General features: G+C 18.0%; 2 protein-coding genes and 1 long non-coding RNA gene across 3 annotated transcripts in view; 1 reads left to right on the top strand and 2 right to left on the bottom strand.

Moving 5' to 3' along the window:
- Nucleotides 1–1070: 1070 nt before the first annotated feature.
- Nucleotides 1071–9490, bottom strand: LOC108001946 (DNA replication complex GINS protein PSF3). The gene is made up of 4 exons (XM_062079778.1): nt 9312–9490; nt 7158–7302; nt 6902–7031; nt 1071–1631 (listed from the first exon to the last, which is right to left on the bottom strand). The coding sequence occupies exons 1-4, from the start codon at nt 9415–9417 to the stop codon at nt 1404–1406; spliced, it is 609 nt and encodes a 202-aa protein (XP_061935762.1). The 5' UTR covers nt 9418–9490; the 3' UTR covers nt 1071–1403.
- A 121-nt stretch (nt 9491–9611) lies between these two features.
- Nucleotides 9612–10760, top strand: LOC108001963 (uncharacterized). The gene is made up of 2 exons (XR_001766816.3): nt 9612–10054; nt 10285–10760. It is a non-coding gene; the product is annotated as an uncharacterized LOC108001963 (long non-coding RNA).
- Nucleotides 10761–14447: 3687 nt separating this feature from the next.
- Nucleotides 14448–21449, bottom strand: part of LOC108001957 (guanine nucleotide-binding protein G(o) subunit alpha) — a 111527-nt gene continuing 104525 nt past the window's right edge. Inside the window, exon 10 of the mRNA XM_062079776.1 lies at nt 14448–20501. Within this exon, the coding sequence (XP_061935760.1) occupies nt 20314–20501 (188 nt within the window). The 3' untranslated portion in view covers nt 14448–20313. The remainder of the gene's footprint in view (nt 20502–21449) is intronic.

Below are 21449 nucleotides of genomic sequence, written 5' to 3'. Positions count from 1 at the left end.
AGAATATAAAACGGTTTCTGAATTGAAAAATATCTATCAAAAAAATTTGAACAAGAATTGAAATTATTTATATCATATTATTTATATCATATTTTAATATGAATTATTTATTTATTTATTTTATTAATCCAATTAATGAATTTAATTATAAATAACTTAAATTCAAATTTATAAAAAAAATCATTTTGCATTTTCATATTACATAAAAATATATTTATCTTCAAATAATTATCTTTCAAAATATTATAAATAATTCAAATTATTTTTTTCATTATTTTTTTGTATTTAATTAAATGAAATATTAAATAGAAGACTATTTTTATTTACAAATAATATTTAAAAATTAAAATAAATCTATCTTACAAATCTTACAATCTATCTAATTCTTTATATAATAAATAATAATTTAAATGAAGTTAGAAAGGAATTTAAAAAACTAAAAATTTCATTCATTATTATTATTATATATTTATAAATAGAAATAATTTTTAATTTATACATAAATTTTTAAAATTATTAGGAGTTTTCAATATAAAGTTCCATAACTTTTTAGCAACTTCTCCTTTTATTGATTTTTCTTCTTTTTCTTTAAGATATTATAAACAAGAATATACATTTTTTATATCTTCATAATAATAATGACTATTTACTTTTATATATATATATATTCCAATACCACTGCATAAAATTCATTTGTGAAAAAATGAAAAGACAATCCTAATTTAAATCAGATTTGATAAATCTGCAAACGCGATAGAAGAAGAACTAATATAAATGATAAATAATAATAGCTAAAAAGCTGACAAAAAAATCTCGTCTTTTCTTAATGAGTAAATGAATTATAAATTATAAAAATTTTTTGAGGATCTGTCCCTTATCAGTGTAATCAATATAATCAGATTTTTTTCTGATAATAGCATTTTTTAAATATATATATATATATATATGAAATATTATCATTTTTGTTAAGAAGAATTGAGTTATTTATTTAATCATAATAAAAATGTTTGATGATCCTGTAATGAAAATAATTCTATGTCAATAAATAATTGCAATAAAATAATTACAAATTTTTATCATATAATATAATATATTGATACATAATGAACATTGATATATAATATATATTTTCAAATTATATTATAGAATATTATAAAATAATATTTTCCATATACATTTACATTATAATAAAAAAATTTTTTAATATAACAATAATTGTAATACATTGTAAAATATTTTGTTTCTTTTCTCAATTTTTTTCTCTTTGATTATATAATTATATACAAATTCCTTTATTCTACAATATTTATATTTTTAATCAATTACTTTAAAACTCAATAAGAACATTATTTTGTAAAAAATTAATTTCATCAAATTCAGTCTTTTTTTTTATAAAATAATCACTAATTAAGTTCAAATTGTGCACGTTTTCGTTTTTTTAAGTTTGTTGTAATTTCAGAAGAAATAATGTTATTTGTATCTCCTTTTAACCATTCTAAAAGCCGAACTTTAGCTTTTCGACCAATAAGAAAAAGATCTCTTTCGAGACGAGGAAGTTGATTTACTAATGTAGGATCAGATATTGGATTTTGAGCCCAGTCCATAACTAATCGAAAACGAGACTTAAATGTCTGAAAGAAAAATTTATATATAAAGAATGAAAAATTTATATATGTTTTCAAGAATATTTAAAATTGTAATTATGCACAAAAAGCATCATCTCATTGATTTTTATGACATTAAAATATGTTATTTTTAATATTTTGAGCAATTTTTTTCTATAAATATAATTATTACTTTTATTTAGTTTTTGAAATATTTGCAAAAATAATTCATATATAATTTGTATTTCTAAAATTTGATATAATCTTGAGTGTTGCTTAAAAGAGTTCAGCTTAAATTAATTTCAATTTGAGTTAAAATTAAATTTTAATTTAAATTTAATAAATAAAAAAAATTATATAATTTTTTAAAATTATACAGATAACAATTCATAAAAATAGTATACAAGTTTACTTCAAATTATCTATCTATATAATATACATAATAATTTTTAATATTTGAAATCGATGCTGATATAAGTAGTCATACTTAAATCTATAATTAACATTAATTCTGTATTACAATTAACATTAATTCAGTAAAAAAGATAATATTATATTTGGAATAATTCGACTCGAAATATAATTTTGAAATTTTGCCTCTTACTCTTAATTATTGATTATAATAAATTATGGAGTAATTGAAATAATTAAGAAAAAGATATGATTCCATGGAATAATAACAAAGATATAATGACATGTTTTATCTTGAGATTATCACGTAGGTTTATCAAATTGACAATATTGTTTTAGATATTAGGAAATTTAAAACATATAAAACATGTATTTAAAAAAATATTGATAAAATCGAGCACTTATAAAAAAAACAATGAGAATTAAGATATCTGATGGTTCAAATACTGTCCAGCGCTGACTCCTATACATGAAAAAAATTATCAATTTAAAAGAAAAATTTTGTTTTATTTTTTTATAAATTGATTTTGATTAATCTAATAAAATAATTCTTCTAATAAAGACCATTTAAAGATCAAAATAAAATTCTAATACACAAATTCTAATACATAAATCCAATATTTTAATTTGAAAAATATTAAAAAATTACATAATATTATTAAAATTTTTTTTAATTATTTATTAATTAACTTTTAATTTGCAATAGTTCTTTTAAAGATTAATTAAAAAGATAATTTCTACAATATAATATAATTAATTGCTATTATTCATATATTCATATTAAATCCATATTTTTATAAAATATAATAAAAACATTGCAATAAATATTAAATTCAAATATTTAATTTCATTATATTATTTTTTAAATTCAATTGTTGAAAAAAAAATAACAGAAAAAATAAGTTTTATTTTTTTAATAGTATTTTTAAACATACAATAATTTTAACAAAATTAAATATGCAGTATGAGAATTCCTTAAAATAAATATTATGCACTTGTTTTATTATAAAATTTATTATAGAAAAACTATGCCACATTATTGGATATACAGCAATTGATTTTCATTTGCTTAAAAGAGTTATATTTTGCATCAATTTCTCTAAAAAACAATGGTTCTAAAAAAAAAAAGAAATAGATTTTTTTCAACAAATTATAAATTTATAAAAAAAATTTCGGGAAATTAATAGTATAGTTAGTAAATCTTACTTTATTTTATTAAATATAAAATATTTAATGAATTTATGAATTATGAAAGAGGATATTTTATGAAATAAAAGCAACCAAAAAGAAAAAATAAATAAATAAAAAATATGTAATCTAGGAAATATGATGGATATAAATATTGGCACAGTACATTATATACAAACGTTAAAAACTATTGATAAAATTATTTAAATCGCCTTCTTTTTTATATGTATCTTTATTTAAATTATTTTATCTGACTATATATAAAAAAAAATTATAATGATATAATATAAAATTAATAAAAATATATTTTATAATCATTTTATGCCTAGATAAAAGTATTAGCACATATCATAAAAATCTATATTTGTATATTTTATTTTACACTTATATTTTTCACATATATTAACAAAAAAAATCTAATGATTTTATTTATTCTTATGTTATTGTAGAAGTAAATTCTTATGTTATGTTATTGATCAATGGATACTTTGAGATTAAAAAATATCAAATAAAAAAAAGAAATTATGTCAGAAGCAAGAAAAATTATATTGAATTTGCACGAACAAGAAAAATCTTATTCGAAAATTGATGAAATACAAAGAAATCATTTTACTATTCGCATTAAATATTATTAAAAGTACATTGCATTTGCAAGTACATTAAATATTCATAACCATGTATGTAAATTATCAAACAAAGAAAAAAAGGAAACAATATAATTAAATAATATAATTAAAATCTGTATAAATAAATTTTTCAGAAATAGCTACAATGATTACACAAGATCATAAGAAAAAATTATCTTAAGAATAGAGCTAAAAGAAATTAAAAGAAAAAAAATAAAAGAATATTAAAAGATGCAAGATATTTATGTGTTGCATGTGTCATAGAGAAAGAAAATTATTTATTAACAAATAGAATTTACCAGAGAATTTTAAAATAAAAACATGAATTTTGATATCAAGTATTGATATTTTCTAATGAAAATAAGATTATTATTTAAATCGGATAATTGAATATTGAAAGAAACATAATATTACTTATTTTAATATTATATAGTAAAACTTATATTATATAATATAATTATAGTATAGTATAATAAATTTAGTTATATAAATTTAGTATAATAAATTAGTATAATAAAATTTATTTTAAGTTAAGTTATTTGATAAATCTTTAATATTTAGACATGAAGATAGTGAAGTATATAAAGTATATAAAAGTTTTCATCTGATTTTGGAAAATTAATATAAATTATTGAAAACTCAAAAAGTAAATCTATTTAAACATTTCAAAAACATTTTTTGTATAAACATTAAATATTTTAAATAAAGATATATAAAAAAAGAAGCGATTTAAATAATTTTATTAATAATTTTTCATATTTGTATATTAAATAACGTTAACTATTTCAATATTTATATTAATTATTATTAATCAAAATTAATACTTAATACTAATATATCAAAATGGATATTTTTTCAAAAAAATCAAAAAAATTTTTAAAAAATCAAAATCAAGAAAAACCTGAATAATGTTAAATTTTGTCACAAAATATTTCATCATAATCAACTATATAAAAAAAAAATTTAATATTTTCAAAGCAAAAAGATTTAAAAATTTCAAATTTGCCAAATAATATATAAATTTTAGAAAAATACAATTTTTTCTGAAGAAATTAAAATTAATTTATTTAATAAAAATAAAATATAATAAAAATAGAAACATCTAAAATTTTAAACAAATCATAAATAATTTTTAAACATATAAAGAATTATGATATAGGATTGCATAACTACAGATGAAAATTGAATATTAAAAATATTTATGAAAGAGACAATGGAAAAAATGAAATACATGAATATTTTAAAACAAGAATTAAAATCTTCAATTGAAAAATTACAGATTATTGATATATCATATCATTATATATATAACTATTCTTTATGTGTTAAAAAATATTTATTTTATAATGATTATTAAATTATTAGAATGATTACAATTATTAAATTATTAGAAATATCATTGTCAATCATAGGATCTCAATTTAATAGAATTCAATTCAATTTATATAAAAAAAAAATTAATCAAATCACTGCCAAGATATATTCATCTGCAAGCACATATAGAAAATATTGAAATTAAAATATTATTATTAATATAATTATAATAAAATAAAAAAATATTAATTTTCTTAAAAATATTTATTTATGCTTAATTTAATAGAAATAAATTATCATGTATTTTTAGTAATATAATATTTAAAATATATATATTCTTATTTTTTTATAAATAAAAAAATTGTATAAGAAAAATTTATGTTATTCAGTTTTTTTGAATATAACATAATTCTATAATTTCAATATTCTATAAATATAATAATATGTGTATAGAATATATACTTAATTTTACAATTAATTATATTATAAGATTAAGATCATTATAAGTAAATTTTTTAAATTACATAATTATTTACAATATGAAATATTAAAAATTTTTACTGATATCTTGAAGGTTGTCAATTATATGCATAGAGAAAAATTGTTTAAAATATTATCTTTCGAAATCAATAAAGATACTTTTTCTGCAATTATTATAAATTAATTTATAAATATTATTTACAAATTATAAATTATTTTAAACATTATATACAATTATAAACATTAAATACTTGACAATTGATAAGTAAAAAATATTACACATAATATATTACACATAATATTATAAAACATATTTGTAAAATCATTTCTAAAATTAATTATTTTTTGATTCACCAAAAGAAATTGATAGAAAAATATATATATATATAATATATGTATAATATTATATAGTATATATTAGTATATATAGTCAAAAATTATTAAATAAATAAATTATTAAATTTCATATTATGTAAATTAAGAAAATACAATATTTTTTTAACATATGTATATATAAATTATATAAATTATATATATATATATATAAATTAATTAAATTATTAGTTCTTTTTTAAATAATCTTTATAGAAATATATAATATATAATAAGAATCTTTACAAAATATATATACATATAATTGATGCTGCCATATTTTTATGAATATTTATAAACATCATTCAAATCATTAACAATTAAAAAAATTTCATATTTTTTTTTGCAACTATTAAGCTAACTAACAATTCAAATTAACTAACAATTTAAAAAAATTAAAAGAAATTAGAATCATAAAAAATATGAAGTTAATCATAATAATTTTATGTAATTTTATTGTAATTCAGCAAAACATGCTATTATTTGTTATTGTATTTTAAAACTGTATAATATTTTTAATTTAATATTTAATTTTATAAGAAAAAATATACACTAATAATTAAATGTCTCAAACAAAAGTAAAAATTAATGAGGTTAGATATTTAACATGTTTATAATTTAACATAAAATATTGACATAAAATAACATAATTTATCATAAAATATTTAATTTTACATCAACAATTTTATATCAACAAAAAATTCAAATTTCATAATTTTTTACAAACAAAATTTATTATTAATTATAAATTACTAATATAATATTCAAAATAGTAGTAAAGTAAAAAAATTGTATAAGATAAAATAAGATAATTGTATAAGATAAAATTTTATAATTTAATAAATAATTATTAAAAATATTTAATTAAAAACCAGGAAAATATAGTAATTATTTTTATTTATTTACCTGTAATAAGCTTTCAGTTATTTGTTCAGAATCTCTATCATTAAATTTTCTTACATGCATTCCTATTTCATAATAAAATGGATTCCATTTACTTAAGACAATAGCATCAGCATCTGCTTCTAAAATTTCCCTAATAATACATTGTAAATGAATAAAAATAATAGAAATGAATATTACATAGGAAAGTTTAACAAAAAATTAATTAAATAATATGTATTGATTAAATAATAATTCAAATAAAAATTAGAAATCAAACCTGTATACTTCTTTATATATATTTGGTACATCAATACTAACTATTGAATCTTTCAGATTCTTTAATGATTCTGCTAACCATAATGGAAATTCTACTTTTGATCCTATCTTTAAATCTCTAGATGTAGATGAAGAATCCAAAAAACCTTAAATGATATATATATTTCAGAAAAAATTATATATATGTATATATGAAATATTTAAAATTTTATCAAAGTTACACTATTATTTTTTAATATCTAAACTAGTTTTGTAAAATATACTTTATATTTTTTCTTCTTCATTTTAATAATAGTTTGATAACCTTAAATTTATTTAATAATTTTATTAAGATCTTTTAAATTCTTTTAATTGTAATAAATATTCTTTAAAAAAAAGATTATAAAAAAATTAATTTTTGTAATGCAGTACATATTAATAGTAAAATGCTAAATTAATAATATTATTTATATTTATAAAAAATTATATTAATAAAAATTAAATAAAAAATAAATATAAAAATAAATATAAAATTATTATAAATTTTACATTATCTATTACATATCTACTATATATATAGTCATTCACAGTGTAAATTACACAATATCAATTAAATTTGTTTTATTATATTCAAATTTATAATAATAAGTAATGAATTGTTTTAAAATAATTTTATAATAATAATTCCAAAATTATTTGGCATTTATATTTAGAATTATTATCTTCTTCATTATATAAAATATAAACAAATTTAATGTCTATATATTTTATATTTATATTCTAAATATATCAATAATATAATTTAATAATATATAATATTTAAAAATAATATTTAAAATATAAATATACAATATACATATTGTTATTTTTGTGATATAATATTACATTAAAAATACAAAAAATTTTGAAGCAGAAGTTTATATATCAAATAAAACATCACAATAATAATTGATAATTGTTGAGAGTCTGAGAGAGTGAAGATCACAAATTAAATTTTATATACTATAATTTTATATATTAATATATTAATTTAAAAATGAATATATTTTTTATTACATATTCTTATAACTGAAATTAAAAATTTTCAAAATATCATATTTTAAAATAATCTACACATATAATCTAGAAAGTAATTATAAAGTCAAATATATACCATCACTATTTACATTATCACATTACATTATAACTATCTCAGATATTTTTTATTTTTAATACTTATAGAAATAATTATGTATATTTAAATTATATATATATATTATATTATATAATATATATATATATTTATTTATTTATTTATTTATTTATTTATTTATTTATTTATTAAATTTTTAAAATTTTTATAAGTTATTACAAATTTATAAATCTATAATCTATCTATATTTATAAATCTATTATCCAAATGGCAATGGATAAAAAATTTTATCTTAATACAGTTCATTATATTATTTCTAATAATATTAGTTTTATCTATTTTATTAAGTTAATATGTTACAATAGAGTTTTAGAAATATTGTTATATATTTTTTATAATATATTTATTAATTACTCTAGTGTTTAAGTAATGAAACATAAATTCATTATTATTCATTGTAGCCATATTTTGTTTATTATTATAAAGTTATATTTATTTTTATAAAATTTTCCTTTGCAAGATTCATCATATAAGTGAATGCTATGTTATAATATCGAAAACTTCAAACAAATAGACAATTTGATATTATTATCTCTTCAGATAATAACAAAAATATTTTTGTTAAATAATTTTGAATATAAGATTAATTATTTTCATGTTTTGTGAATGAAAAATAATTTTAATATAATGTTCTAACATTTTATACAAATTATACAAATATATTAAAGTAAAACTTGATAATTAAATTTTTGTTAATATTCTTATCTTAAATTAATTAATTATTAGGAATTCTGTCAATATACATTTAATGTAATACATAATGTAATACACTGTAACATGTATAATTTTATTATGAATAACTAATTTTATTAAATAAAAAATAATTAAATAGAAATATAATTTATAATTTATAAATTTAACAAATAATAAATTGGCAAAGAAAAAAGCAAAATAAAAATAAATATTAAACAAAAATTAAATATTAAATTAATAGGTAATTTAACTTAACCTCAATAGAAAATGTAATGATATATAAATAATTACCTAAACCAAGCAATTCTATTTCAATTTTACAAGACACCCGTTCTTCGGTAGATAAAATATCATTTAATGCAAAATAATCCGGTGTATAACTTTGACAATATGCCATTTTATAAAAATAATAAATACAAGGGTAAACAATGAAATTATCTAAAATTTAATATTCAATATAGCCAATAATTCATTCTAAAAATCACTGATTTTGTATAGATACTTAGGGAAAAATGAAAGATTTCTATTATGTATTTAAATATAGAAATTTTAAATATAGAAATATATTTTTTTTTTTAAATTTTATAAAATCGATTTTTTTTTTTTTATTTAAATAATTTTCTTATATTTTTAATAAATTTGAATTTTATTGTACTTAAAAATGTTAATTAATTGTTTTAATATTTTCAACACGGATGAACGTACGCGTCATAGGAATTTCCTATTCTATGATAGTGACGTCATATGGTTGCGTCATAAACTTTTCCAAAAAATGAATAATTTTTTACATATCCGTCTTTTCTTTCATATATGCGTTCAATATAAATGTTGTCGCTAATATATTTAATTATTTTGGATTTTGTTACATTTTACAACTATTTACATTTACTAAAAATCAATATTTCTCTTCGATTTTTGATATCACATTGAACGTGTTAATTTAATGATTATTGAGATTTTCTCTTATAACGGATGACGTGAACGGCCATGTCATGGACTCTTCCAAAAAATATTCCAAACAAATAACTTTCCAGGTGTTCGTTTTTTTATTATATTTAATATGAATGTTCTTATTATATATATAATTGTTTTCGATTTTATATATTTTTCATAGTTTCATTAATGTTTTATTTATTAAAATCAATAATATTTTTTATATCTTACATTTATTTTTTTATCAATATTTCTATTAATATTCTATTTATTTTAAAATTAATTTTCTAATTTCCTTATGAATATATTTTCATAATATTTAATTTTACAGTCATGCCAAAAAGAAAAAAAAGTGATGATGATGATGTTCCTTTATCAGATTCTCAATTATCAACATTTGGAAAGATAAAAAATGTCAAGAAATTTCTATCAGAAGAAACAATGGTGGATATTTTTTTAGATATAGATAGTAATAATAATTCGGATTTTGACAGATGTTTCACAAGAAGAAAGTGAAGAAAGTAATCAAGAAATATCTTTCTCTCAATCTATTTCACCTTGTTTTAAATCAGGTACTTCTATTATGTGGCATCCTCTTTGACCTATTATACCAAGCATTTTTTTTTATTGGAAATCCTGGCCTTTTAACATCTATGCCTTCTGAAAAACCAATAGATTTTTTTTGCTTATTAGCCAATGATAAATTATTTGATTTAATATTATGCGAAACAAATATGCAAAGGTAAATTATTGCAATCCTCAACTTATCGTAAATCTAGAATAAAAAGTTTTAAAGAAATAACAAAAGAAGATCTAGAGATTTTTTTAGGATTAATATTTTTATCCGCAAATATTCGAACTCCTTCTTTTACCCATTATTGGAAAAAAAATAATTTATATGATTTTCCATCTTTTTCCAATGCAATGCCAAGAGACAGATTTCATAATATAATATGCACTTTATATTTTTCTAAAAATCTTGAAACAGAACAATCCAAGCTATCAGATCCATTATATAAAATTTGGTCACTTCTTGATCATTTTAATAATACAATGCAAGAAATTTATTATCCTTGAAAAAATTTAAGTTTACATGAACCTATGTCATTATGGAAAAATAGTTTATACTTTCATCAGTATATGAAAAAAAATCGCATAAATTCAGATTAAAATTTTATATGCTGATGGAATCTGGAATGGACTTGTATTGTGTAATTTAATTTATTGTTGTTCACAAGATCCTGATATTAGAGGAATTAGATATATAGAAAAAGTTGTAAAAATGCTGCTTACAGATTTTTTGGGAAAGGGACATTTAGTTTTTTTTGATAAATATTATACAAGCATATCATTAGTTAGAGAGTTGTTATATAATAATACTTATTCAACTGGTACACTAAGATCGAATAGAAAAAATCCTCTCGATATTATCCGAAAAAAAATTAAAAAAGATGAAGTAGAAACACACTATACTTCTGAAGGTATATGTATTTTAAAATGGCATACAAGTGAGATATAATAATTTCATCTGAATATAAACCAGATCTCGTAAATCTAACAATGAATGGTAAAGAAATACAAAAATAAAAACCAGAGATGGTAGATAAATATAATGATTATGAGCGGAATTGATCATGTCGATCAATTTCTAACGTATTATCCATGCAAGGAAAAAACAATTCGATGGTATGTGAAAATAGCTTTACATATATTTCACGTTATTATGAATAATGCGTATTTGTTACATAAATAATATGCAAAACATAAATTTAGAGAAGCGATCATTGATAAACTTATTTATAAGAATAAATCCCATTTACACGCAATCTACAAACCAATAGGAAATAATGTTCATTTGCCAGCAATATATCAGGCAAAGGAGAAGAGAAGAAAATATGCAAGAGGTGTAAAATCTGCTATGCTAAAGATATAAGAAAAGAAGGATTATTTTATTATCCAATGTGTCCAGATAAACCAGATCTCTGTCTTGATAAATGCTTTGCAGAGTATCATAACTACATATAACTATATATAGTATAAGCATACATAATATATTAATTTTATAATATTTCCAAGCATTTTCACAATTATATGAATTAAGAAATAAATAAAATTAATATATATATATTAAATATATATATTAAACAAACAAATATATAATAATAACAATAATAAATTCATAATCACTCATAAATTCATAATAATAATAAATAATAAATGATAAACAATAAATAAATAGTAAATAAATTTAAAAAAATTTATTAAAAATAAAATATTCTTATATCATACTATTTTTTTTTATATTATTTTAGATTTTTTTATATTGTTTTATATTGTTTTAAAATTATATTTTTTAAATATAACATAAGGAACATTATTTTGTTAAAATAATTACATATTATATATGAAGAAGTATATATAAGTTAGGATAAGTCAGTAAAAATTGCTTGCTATAGAATCTAAAATACATCGTTATTTACTAATTTAATTAAAAAATATCGATAGTTTAAATTTTTTATACATAGATTTTATACATAAAAAGATAAACTTATATGAAGGATAATTTCAATTTCTAAAATGGAATCATTTTTTTACACTAATGGTACAGTTCTTTATTTACAAAAAAATATTTAACTATTTATATCAAAAAATTTTTAATTTAAGAAATATTTTAACTTCAATATCGTAAAATTTATCATATAAAAAACAAGATCATGAATAATAAAGTATCACTTTGCGTGTCTTTATCTTTTATATAGTAAATTTTATAAATTTCAAATTAAAACATATATCTCTTAAATTAATGATTTTTGAAAATAAGTATTATGTAATTAATACTTTTTTATAAAAAATATTAAATAACCAACTGGTACAGTAAAAAATATATAATTCCACTTAAAAAAGTGGAATATATGATCTTCATATATATTCTTACGTGTCTATTTATAAAAAAAAATTAACAATATTAGAATCTTCCACTTGAAAACTATTCGAAATACTTTTATTTTTATTATTTTTAAAATTCTATTTAAAAATTTTTTTACTATTAATAATAATAAAAATTAAAGTAAGATCGTAATATCTAATAAACCATTTTTATATAAGAGTTATAAAATATTTATTATGTATTATATATTTCATGAATACCATAAATAATATTCATTTGAACAAATAAAAATTTATCTTAAAAAAGATTATATTGCTAAAGACGGATTTATTAAATATTTTATAATTCTTATTTAGATTTTTGAATTTTGTTTTAAGCTTTCACACAATTATAATAATCATCTATTTATAATAGTAATAATACTTAACAAATATAACAAATTTTTTTTATATAACATTATATTTATAAAATTTTTTTATAAAAATCTTTAAATATATTAGAAAATTATTGTACGTTATATGTGTAAAAGAAAAGTAGATAACATGAGAAATTATTTTTTAACTATTTCGTCTATTTTTAAAATTTTTATTAGAATCTTTGAATATATTAATTTTTTTAAAATTTGTATGCTAAAGAAAATATAAATACAAAAGTAAATTTGTATTGCATTGCATTCTCTCTTTTTAGACAGAAAATTCATTCGTTTCGTATCCATGCATGGAATTAATAATAGATTAGTAAATAGTTGTAAATAGATAAATAAATAAACCTTGATGCGATACGCAGATGTAACAAATAAATACTCAGATTTAAAGAATAAAAATTAAAAAATTATTTTTTAACATATTTATTTTAAAACTTTCAAATTGTTTACTATACTATACTATACTATAGTACTATATGTCATAAACTATCAATAGATATTTTAATTTATTCAAATAATCTTCAAATTACAATACTTACATTGTAAAATATTTTATTTTATTTTTTTTAATTACATATAATTATTAATATATATATATAATTATATTAAACATATATGAAAATAATTGTTTTATAAAATTCTTTACGATTCATATTCTTATTTTTTTTATTATTGTTTTATTGTAACATAATTTATAACACAATTTTTATAAATTATAAATAATATATATTATATATTATAAATTATATATAAAAATAAAATATATATATATTATAAATGATTCAATGTTGTATACATATATGTTTATTCATATGATCATATGATCAAAAATCGATCATAATATGTATATTTTAATAAAAATTTAAAAATGCAAATAATATATAATCACGTTGTAAATAATTTTAATCGTGAAAAATATATTTATAATATATATTTTTTTTTGTTTCTAGGATAATTATTCTATAATTTAAATTTTTAATCCAATTTTTGTGAACAATTAATCAATTAAGATATTTAATTTTTAATTGCTATGTTAAAGTGATCATATTGTAGATCAATAATAAAAATGTATTAATATATTAAAATGTCAATTACATATTTATAAAGATAAATGATTATTATTTTTGAATAAATCTATTTTTACACGTGAAATAGTGTGGGATGATAATAAAAACCGCGTAACTTTCTTTGTTCGTTTATTTCGACATTTCAAGATGTATGGACAATTATTACATAATAATTATATATATTTATATATGTATAATGAGAGAGTATCTTCATTTTCCAACTTTTCTTTTCTTATTTCCAAAAACTCCATTGTTGCAATATAATTTACTTTTCGTTACTCATTCCTTTTCCTTCATCCTCTCTCTATTTCTTCTTCACAATAAAAGAATGAAATGATAAAAGTAAGAAAGAAATGTATTGATTCGTCGAGTTTACGAATCATTTTATGAAATTTTTTGGGCGCGTTATTTTATAATCATTTTACGATCGTGAATGATATTTCCTTCCACAATGGTTTTTTTTATGTTTTTTTATTTTTTTTATGTTTTTCTTTCATCCACGTCTCTTATTACCATGTAGCGTTTATCGATAAGATTATAATCATTACCATTAGTCATTACAATTACGATAATAACACTAGTGTTAGTTACTCCCGTATTTGTTCCACCCACCAGTCTATCGCCACCATGCGGCCACCTACTTTTACCCAAGAATATTAATTCGGCGCCACATTCAAATATCGAATTATAGTTCATTTTGACGTACGCTAAAATTGTCAATTATGTATTTTATTTTTTTTTCTTCATTTCAATTATATTTTATCTTCATTTTTAAAAATCGATATTTATCAATTTTAGCAATCATAAGATTATTTGCATATATTATATTATATTTCATTTTTCATTTTGATATTCGAATGTTTATTTCATCATTTTTTATTTTTTACTTTTTTATTTTTTCATTATTTTCTATTTTTCTTTTTCTTTCTTTCTTCATTCTTTTTTTTTCTGTCATACACATACACACACACATATTCTTTCTCACACAAACACTTTCGCATACATCGTTTGTTCATATTTAATATTCTTCATAATAAGAATTTTACTTCATCTTCCTGAAAAATATTATTTTCGTTTGTTTTAAACTTTTTATATTCGGAACATTTTCTTTATTTTGCAATTATTATTATTGTTTTTTGTTTCTTTTTTCGTGATTTTGTAATCTTTTTGCAATTCGTACTTATATATCAATAGATTTTTTTCATATATTTTTTTTGTATTTTTCTTTTTTTCTAGTTTTCATTAGAATTTACAAATGAACAATTATTTTTCAATAATTAGAAGCGATGATCTCTCAATCCGCAATATGTTTTTTAAACCATAAATTCAAAATGTGTAAAACATTTCAATATTTAATTAAATTAGGCGACCAAATAAGTTAAAAATTGCAGATTGAAAAATTACCATAATCTAATAGCCGAATAAAAATGTTTTATACAAAGCAGTATTTGAGTCTGTTGTAAAATGACAATTTATATTTTGTGGCATGAGAAATCTAAAGATAACATATATATTATCTTTTTTTCTTAAAAATCCCTGAATTTCATACTAATTAAAAAACAGAAAATAGAATGAAATAAAAAAAACAAATAATTTAAATAAGTATAAAAAAAAGCAAATGAAAACTAGAAATTTCAAATTATTTAAAAAAGGACATAAAATAAATCAATGAATATAAATAATCAATGAAAATAAAACTTTATTCCTGAAAATGGCTTTTTTTATTTTCAAAAATTGAGAAGCAACCTTAAAAAAATATTGGGAAATTTTATTAATGGTATGGACTATTATTGATAAACTTTATTGAAGAAAAACCATAAAAAAAAATAATCTCAAGACAATCACTACTATATATAATTTAATTGTATTTATTCTATTCTGTAATTGCATTTATTGCAATTATAATTATTTCTTGATTCGAAATTGCACATTCGTTACGTATTACAATTATCTTGATTTCAATCTATTTATAATCTTATATAATTTTTTTCTTTCACTTGTTGCTTTATTTTTGTTGCTAAAATTCGTTCAAATTCATTTATAAAATTTTTTAATAACTTTTTTTTTAACTTAATTAACAAATATGACATAATATGGTGTAAATATAAAAGTTAATATTTTTATCAATTTACTATTCATTGCAGATATTAAATCAAATTAAAGTTAATCGTTATGAATAATAAAAATTTTTACTACAAAAAAAATGAAATAATCGCTTCTCCGTTTTATATTTTACTAGTACGTTCTCTATTTGACTAGAAGTTCTATGTACGTACTAATTTATACATAATTATGATTATTACATATAGAAATACTTAATTAATTACAATCGATATTCTTAAAATTTATATATTAATTTTTACAATAATATGGCAACGGCGGTGAAAGTAATACTATTTTTTTTTTTGTTTTTATCTTTTAGATCCAATTAACAATATAAAAATAATTCATGAAATTGATATATAAAATCACAAAAAGAGAAAAAAAATTAAAATCAAAATTGAAACAAAGAAAATATTCTTTGTTTTTTTTTTGTAATTTAAAGAATAATAGTAAAATTTGTTAATTTTCTTTAAAAAAATTCTTAATATGTGCAAAAATAACTTTTGTACATATACATAATTTAGATTAAGTAGCATTCCAAAATATTTTTTCTCTCTTCCTTTTTCTCTTTCTTTTATATATATATCTATAATTATTGAATAGATCTATTCAATTCTTTGGTTTTTTTTGGTCAAATACTTTTCAATGTCGAATTGCAATTGGAATTAAGAAAAAATTTTTAATTTTCAATAACTCATGATAAATATTTATAAAATTTTAAATATAAAATATTTGTTCAGAATTATATTTTACAATATAAAAGTGTCAAGTGATATTTATCTTTAGTAAACTTTTCTAAGAAAATTTATGTCTCTTTATTCATACGTTTTAATCGCAATTGCAATTCCAGAAAATGAAGTGAATATTAAAAAAAATATATATCTGAATAAAAATATTATATAGTAAAGAATATTAGCATAATATGTATTGATTAAATATTAAAAAAGGAGAAATAGGAAATAGAAAACTGTATTTGATTGTACATGGAATATTTCTATCGGCACGATATCCATTTTAGAGCCCATAAGAATTTTCTCGATGAAAAAAGAAGCATGAAAATAAAGCTTAGATTTCAAAATTAGAATTTAGAAAATTAGAAATTTTATCGAATAAATAAAATTAATTAAATATATCTAACTTAATTAAGAAATATAATTATAATGCATGTAAATTAAATTGTTCGAAAAAATCAGAAATTCAAGGATCTCAATTTGTTTAAAAGTTTTTCACTTCTCACAATGTATAAATGTAAATATCTTGCGAATGTTCTATATCATTTGTGTAATATGTGTATGTTGTGTAATTGCATGCAATTGTGCGATCGTGTGCGTAGAATTCTATGAATATGCATAATAATGAAACGAAATGAAATATAGAAGATTTGATTTCAATCTTCTATATGAAAGATAATTTATTCTTATGTATATTTTTATGCATATATATTATCTGTTTTTATTTTTCTCATTTTAGTTCAAATCAAAATAATTTAGAAAGTATTTAACGTTTTTGGAAATCGAATTTTAAGATTTCTGCATATGATGTTTTGCTTTTTTTTATGTGCTTCTTTTTACTATGTTGATCTTATATATTGAGATTATAGTTTAACTTTATCATATTTCGATTTATATTATTTTTATATTTTTATACGCATCTGATTTAATTTTTTCACGCATCTGATTTAATTTTCTATCCCAGAATTGATTAAAATTATGAACTGTATAATATTGATATTAAAAAGTGTTCACAAATATATAAATTTACACAAAAATATAGTTAAGTAAATATAGTAAGAGATAAAAATATAATTTTTTTCTTGATTTGTTGTGCGCGATTAATACAATAAAATAATATACATATTTACTTAAAATATTTAAATAATATTATATTACACGTAAAAAAAATTGCATATTATATTGTAAATCATTGTTTCCAGGTAGAAAATTATGAAGTTTATTACTAAAAATTGTTTTAAAACTTATTTTCATTTTAAAATCTTTTAGTTATTTAATCCTTAAATTATTAAAAAAAAACATATTTATTTTGAATATTTTGTAAACATTAAATAATTTTATGAAACAGTCAATAATAATTCAAATAATATGTTAAACAACATTTCGTTTAATTAAATTTCCTACCTGAATAAAAAACTAACTACTGTAATATCTTATATTTTGGTTTGAAAATTTTTCATTGCAAGCTAGTCATCGCTATCTTTACTAATTTTTTTAGAAATTATAATAAATATAACTATTATCTTATTCATACGGACAGACTCTATATTGATCTGTAATCAGAATATAAGATATTACAATATATTTAATATTATGATAAATCCTCTTCCTAATTTACAAAAAAAGCAGATGAAGAATTCTGAGATCCAAATATGCTTTATAATTAATTTTTGTGCGATTTATCGTGAAATTTATAAAAATTTTGGATTATTTATTGTGCTCTCTTTCAACATTTTCCTTATTATTAATTTCAGAGAATTAAATTATTATCTTTAACTCAATTTTTCTAACCAAATAAATAATAATAATAATAATTCTATAATAATAAAATTAATTGTTTATAAATATATCTAATTTTAAATATTAATGATATTTGATAAGAAAATTAATTTTTCTTAGTTTTATAATTTTTTAATAAATTAATTTTTTGATCATAATCAATTACTTATTAACATTTTTGTATATATAAATTGATTTTCAGATTTCAGATCAAATTGATTTTGTTTAATATATAATGTCAAAACTGATAATATATATCGATGTAAAAAAAAAATGAATGTATAAAGATAATATTAAATCCTTTATAATCAATTCTTTATAATCAAACTTTGATTGAAATATATAAATAATATGTTTATTTGTTCAAAAATTCATTTTAATATTGGATGTTGTACTTAAAAATAAAATAATAAATAAATGAAATTTGATTTCGAATTATAAATAAATTATAAACTTTCTTGACTTTTTGATTTTACAACTAATATTACATAATTAATAAGTACTTTTTATTATTTTTATTTTTTTTTTACTTTATTGATTTATTAAGATTTATTTAAGTTTAATTAATGTGTTATGTATATTTAATGAAATTTTAATCAAAGAAAAAAATCAATTAAATTAACTTAAAAATTGAATTTAATGCAAATGTTAAATTTAAATAAATTATCAAAAAAAGTTAAATTATAAAAAATACAAATTTTATGATAATAAATTTAATAATCAATAATTTCAATTAATATTTATTATATAAAGTTAAAATCACCTCAAAAATTTATGCAAAATTTTATTTTTTTTAAAATACAAAATCCAATCTGTAAAATAAATTTTTGTAATAAAGAAATATCATTTTTCTCATTTCTGCTCATATTTCAAATTCTCTCTCACAAACACATTCAGTTTTGTATGTCACAAAACAATATCACTTTTTTAAAGAAATATTATTGTACTAGTAGCTTTCCACAGCTAAATCTTCAAAAAAAATTCTTAGCTTTCTCTTTATATCAACTTATAAATAGCATATTATATATTAATATTGGAATCGGCATCGAATCGCTTAGTACGATAAAGAAAAACGTTGAAAGAATTGGCATAAAAGGGTGTTTGTTGTAATAAAAATTGAGAAGGTATCCGCAGGTGGTCGGTAGCGATGGTACATAGGTGTATCTCTTTTTCTCCCGTTTTTTCTGCCATTTTCTCCCGCTCTGTCACTCAATCTTTCTCTCAGTAGCTGACATTATCGTAGTCTTTCATTCTCACGCGCTCTCTCGTTCTTGCAATACAACATGTGTTCTGTATACGGGTATGAGTGTGAGTTCAACCATGTGTGTATATGTGTCGGTCGATCGGCTCCGCGACGGGAATATTTATTCTAATAGAGACCGCAGCCACGAAGATTATTGGCGATAATGACATCTGTGACTGCGTCGAACACGAATTGAATGTTAGTTGTATCAGTAGCGCAAGTCATGTGGCAGTAGATCTCCTTAGTGGTTGATTTATTCCTCGCCTCGAATTGCGCTTGAATGTACGCAGCTGCTTCACCATATTCTTGCGCCCCTACGTTTGAACAAATATGTATCATTATTGTTATTATTATTATTCTTATAAATGCGATAAGACAAGTTAGATAGTTATATCTTTTTGTTTTAGAAATGTCTTGGAATTTTTTCGATAAATTAAAATTTTAATCTGTATAAATAAAAAATATTAGTAATAATTGACAGAAAATTCTTTTTTAACTTTATTTCCTCTTTTAACATTTCCTCTTATAAAAGATTAAGGTTTTGCTAAAATGAATTTTTAATTTATATAAATAAGAAAATAAAAAAATTAATAAAATATTGCAGATATTTTTTTATAAATAAAATAGAAAGATGATATATGAAAAATTAAACTTTATTATTTTTATTTTTTATTCGTTTTTAAATAGTTAAAAAATAAAAAATTAAATTATAATAAAATAGAAATAAATTCTATTCATATTCGTTCACAACGAAATGTAAATATACATATAATTACATAAATATTATATGATATATTTTTATGTAAAAAAATATATAATTCAAATTCGTTCAAATATAGTTATATTTAATTTCATTGAAAGAACTTCAATAATCTAATTAAAAATTTTTTATAATTTTAATTATAATTTTAATTAAAGTAAGAAATATAAAAATGTTATAAACTTTTCATAAGTTAAAAATCATTTTAGAAATTGATAGGGATTTTATTTATCGATTACTTAATCAGTCTTTAATTTCAATTTTGAGATTTTTATTTATTTATTTATTTTTCATGAATATCAAATATATATAATTATATAATATATATATATTATATATATAATATATAATGCAAAAATAATAAGATAATGGGATATTATCTATATATAATACTTAATAATTAATAATTAATAATATAATACTTTTGATACATGTCTATTTCTATGAATTGATTATATTTATCAGCTATTAATCAAAATTGCAACTTTTTATTTAGTCAATA

Source organism: Apis cerana, linkage group LG9 (assembly GCF_029169275.1).
Source record: "Apis cerana isolate GH-2021 linkage group LG9, AcerK_1.0, whole genome shotgun sequence".
NCBI lineage: Eukaryota > Metazoa > Arthropoda > Insecta > Hymenoptera > Apidae > Apis > Apis cerana.
This window is presented reverse-complemented; position numbering and strand designations above follow the sequence as displayed.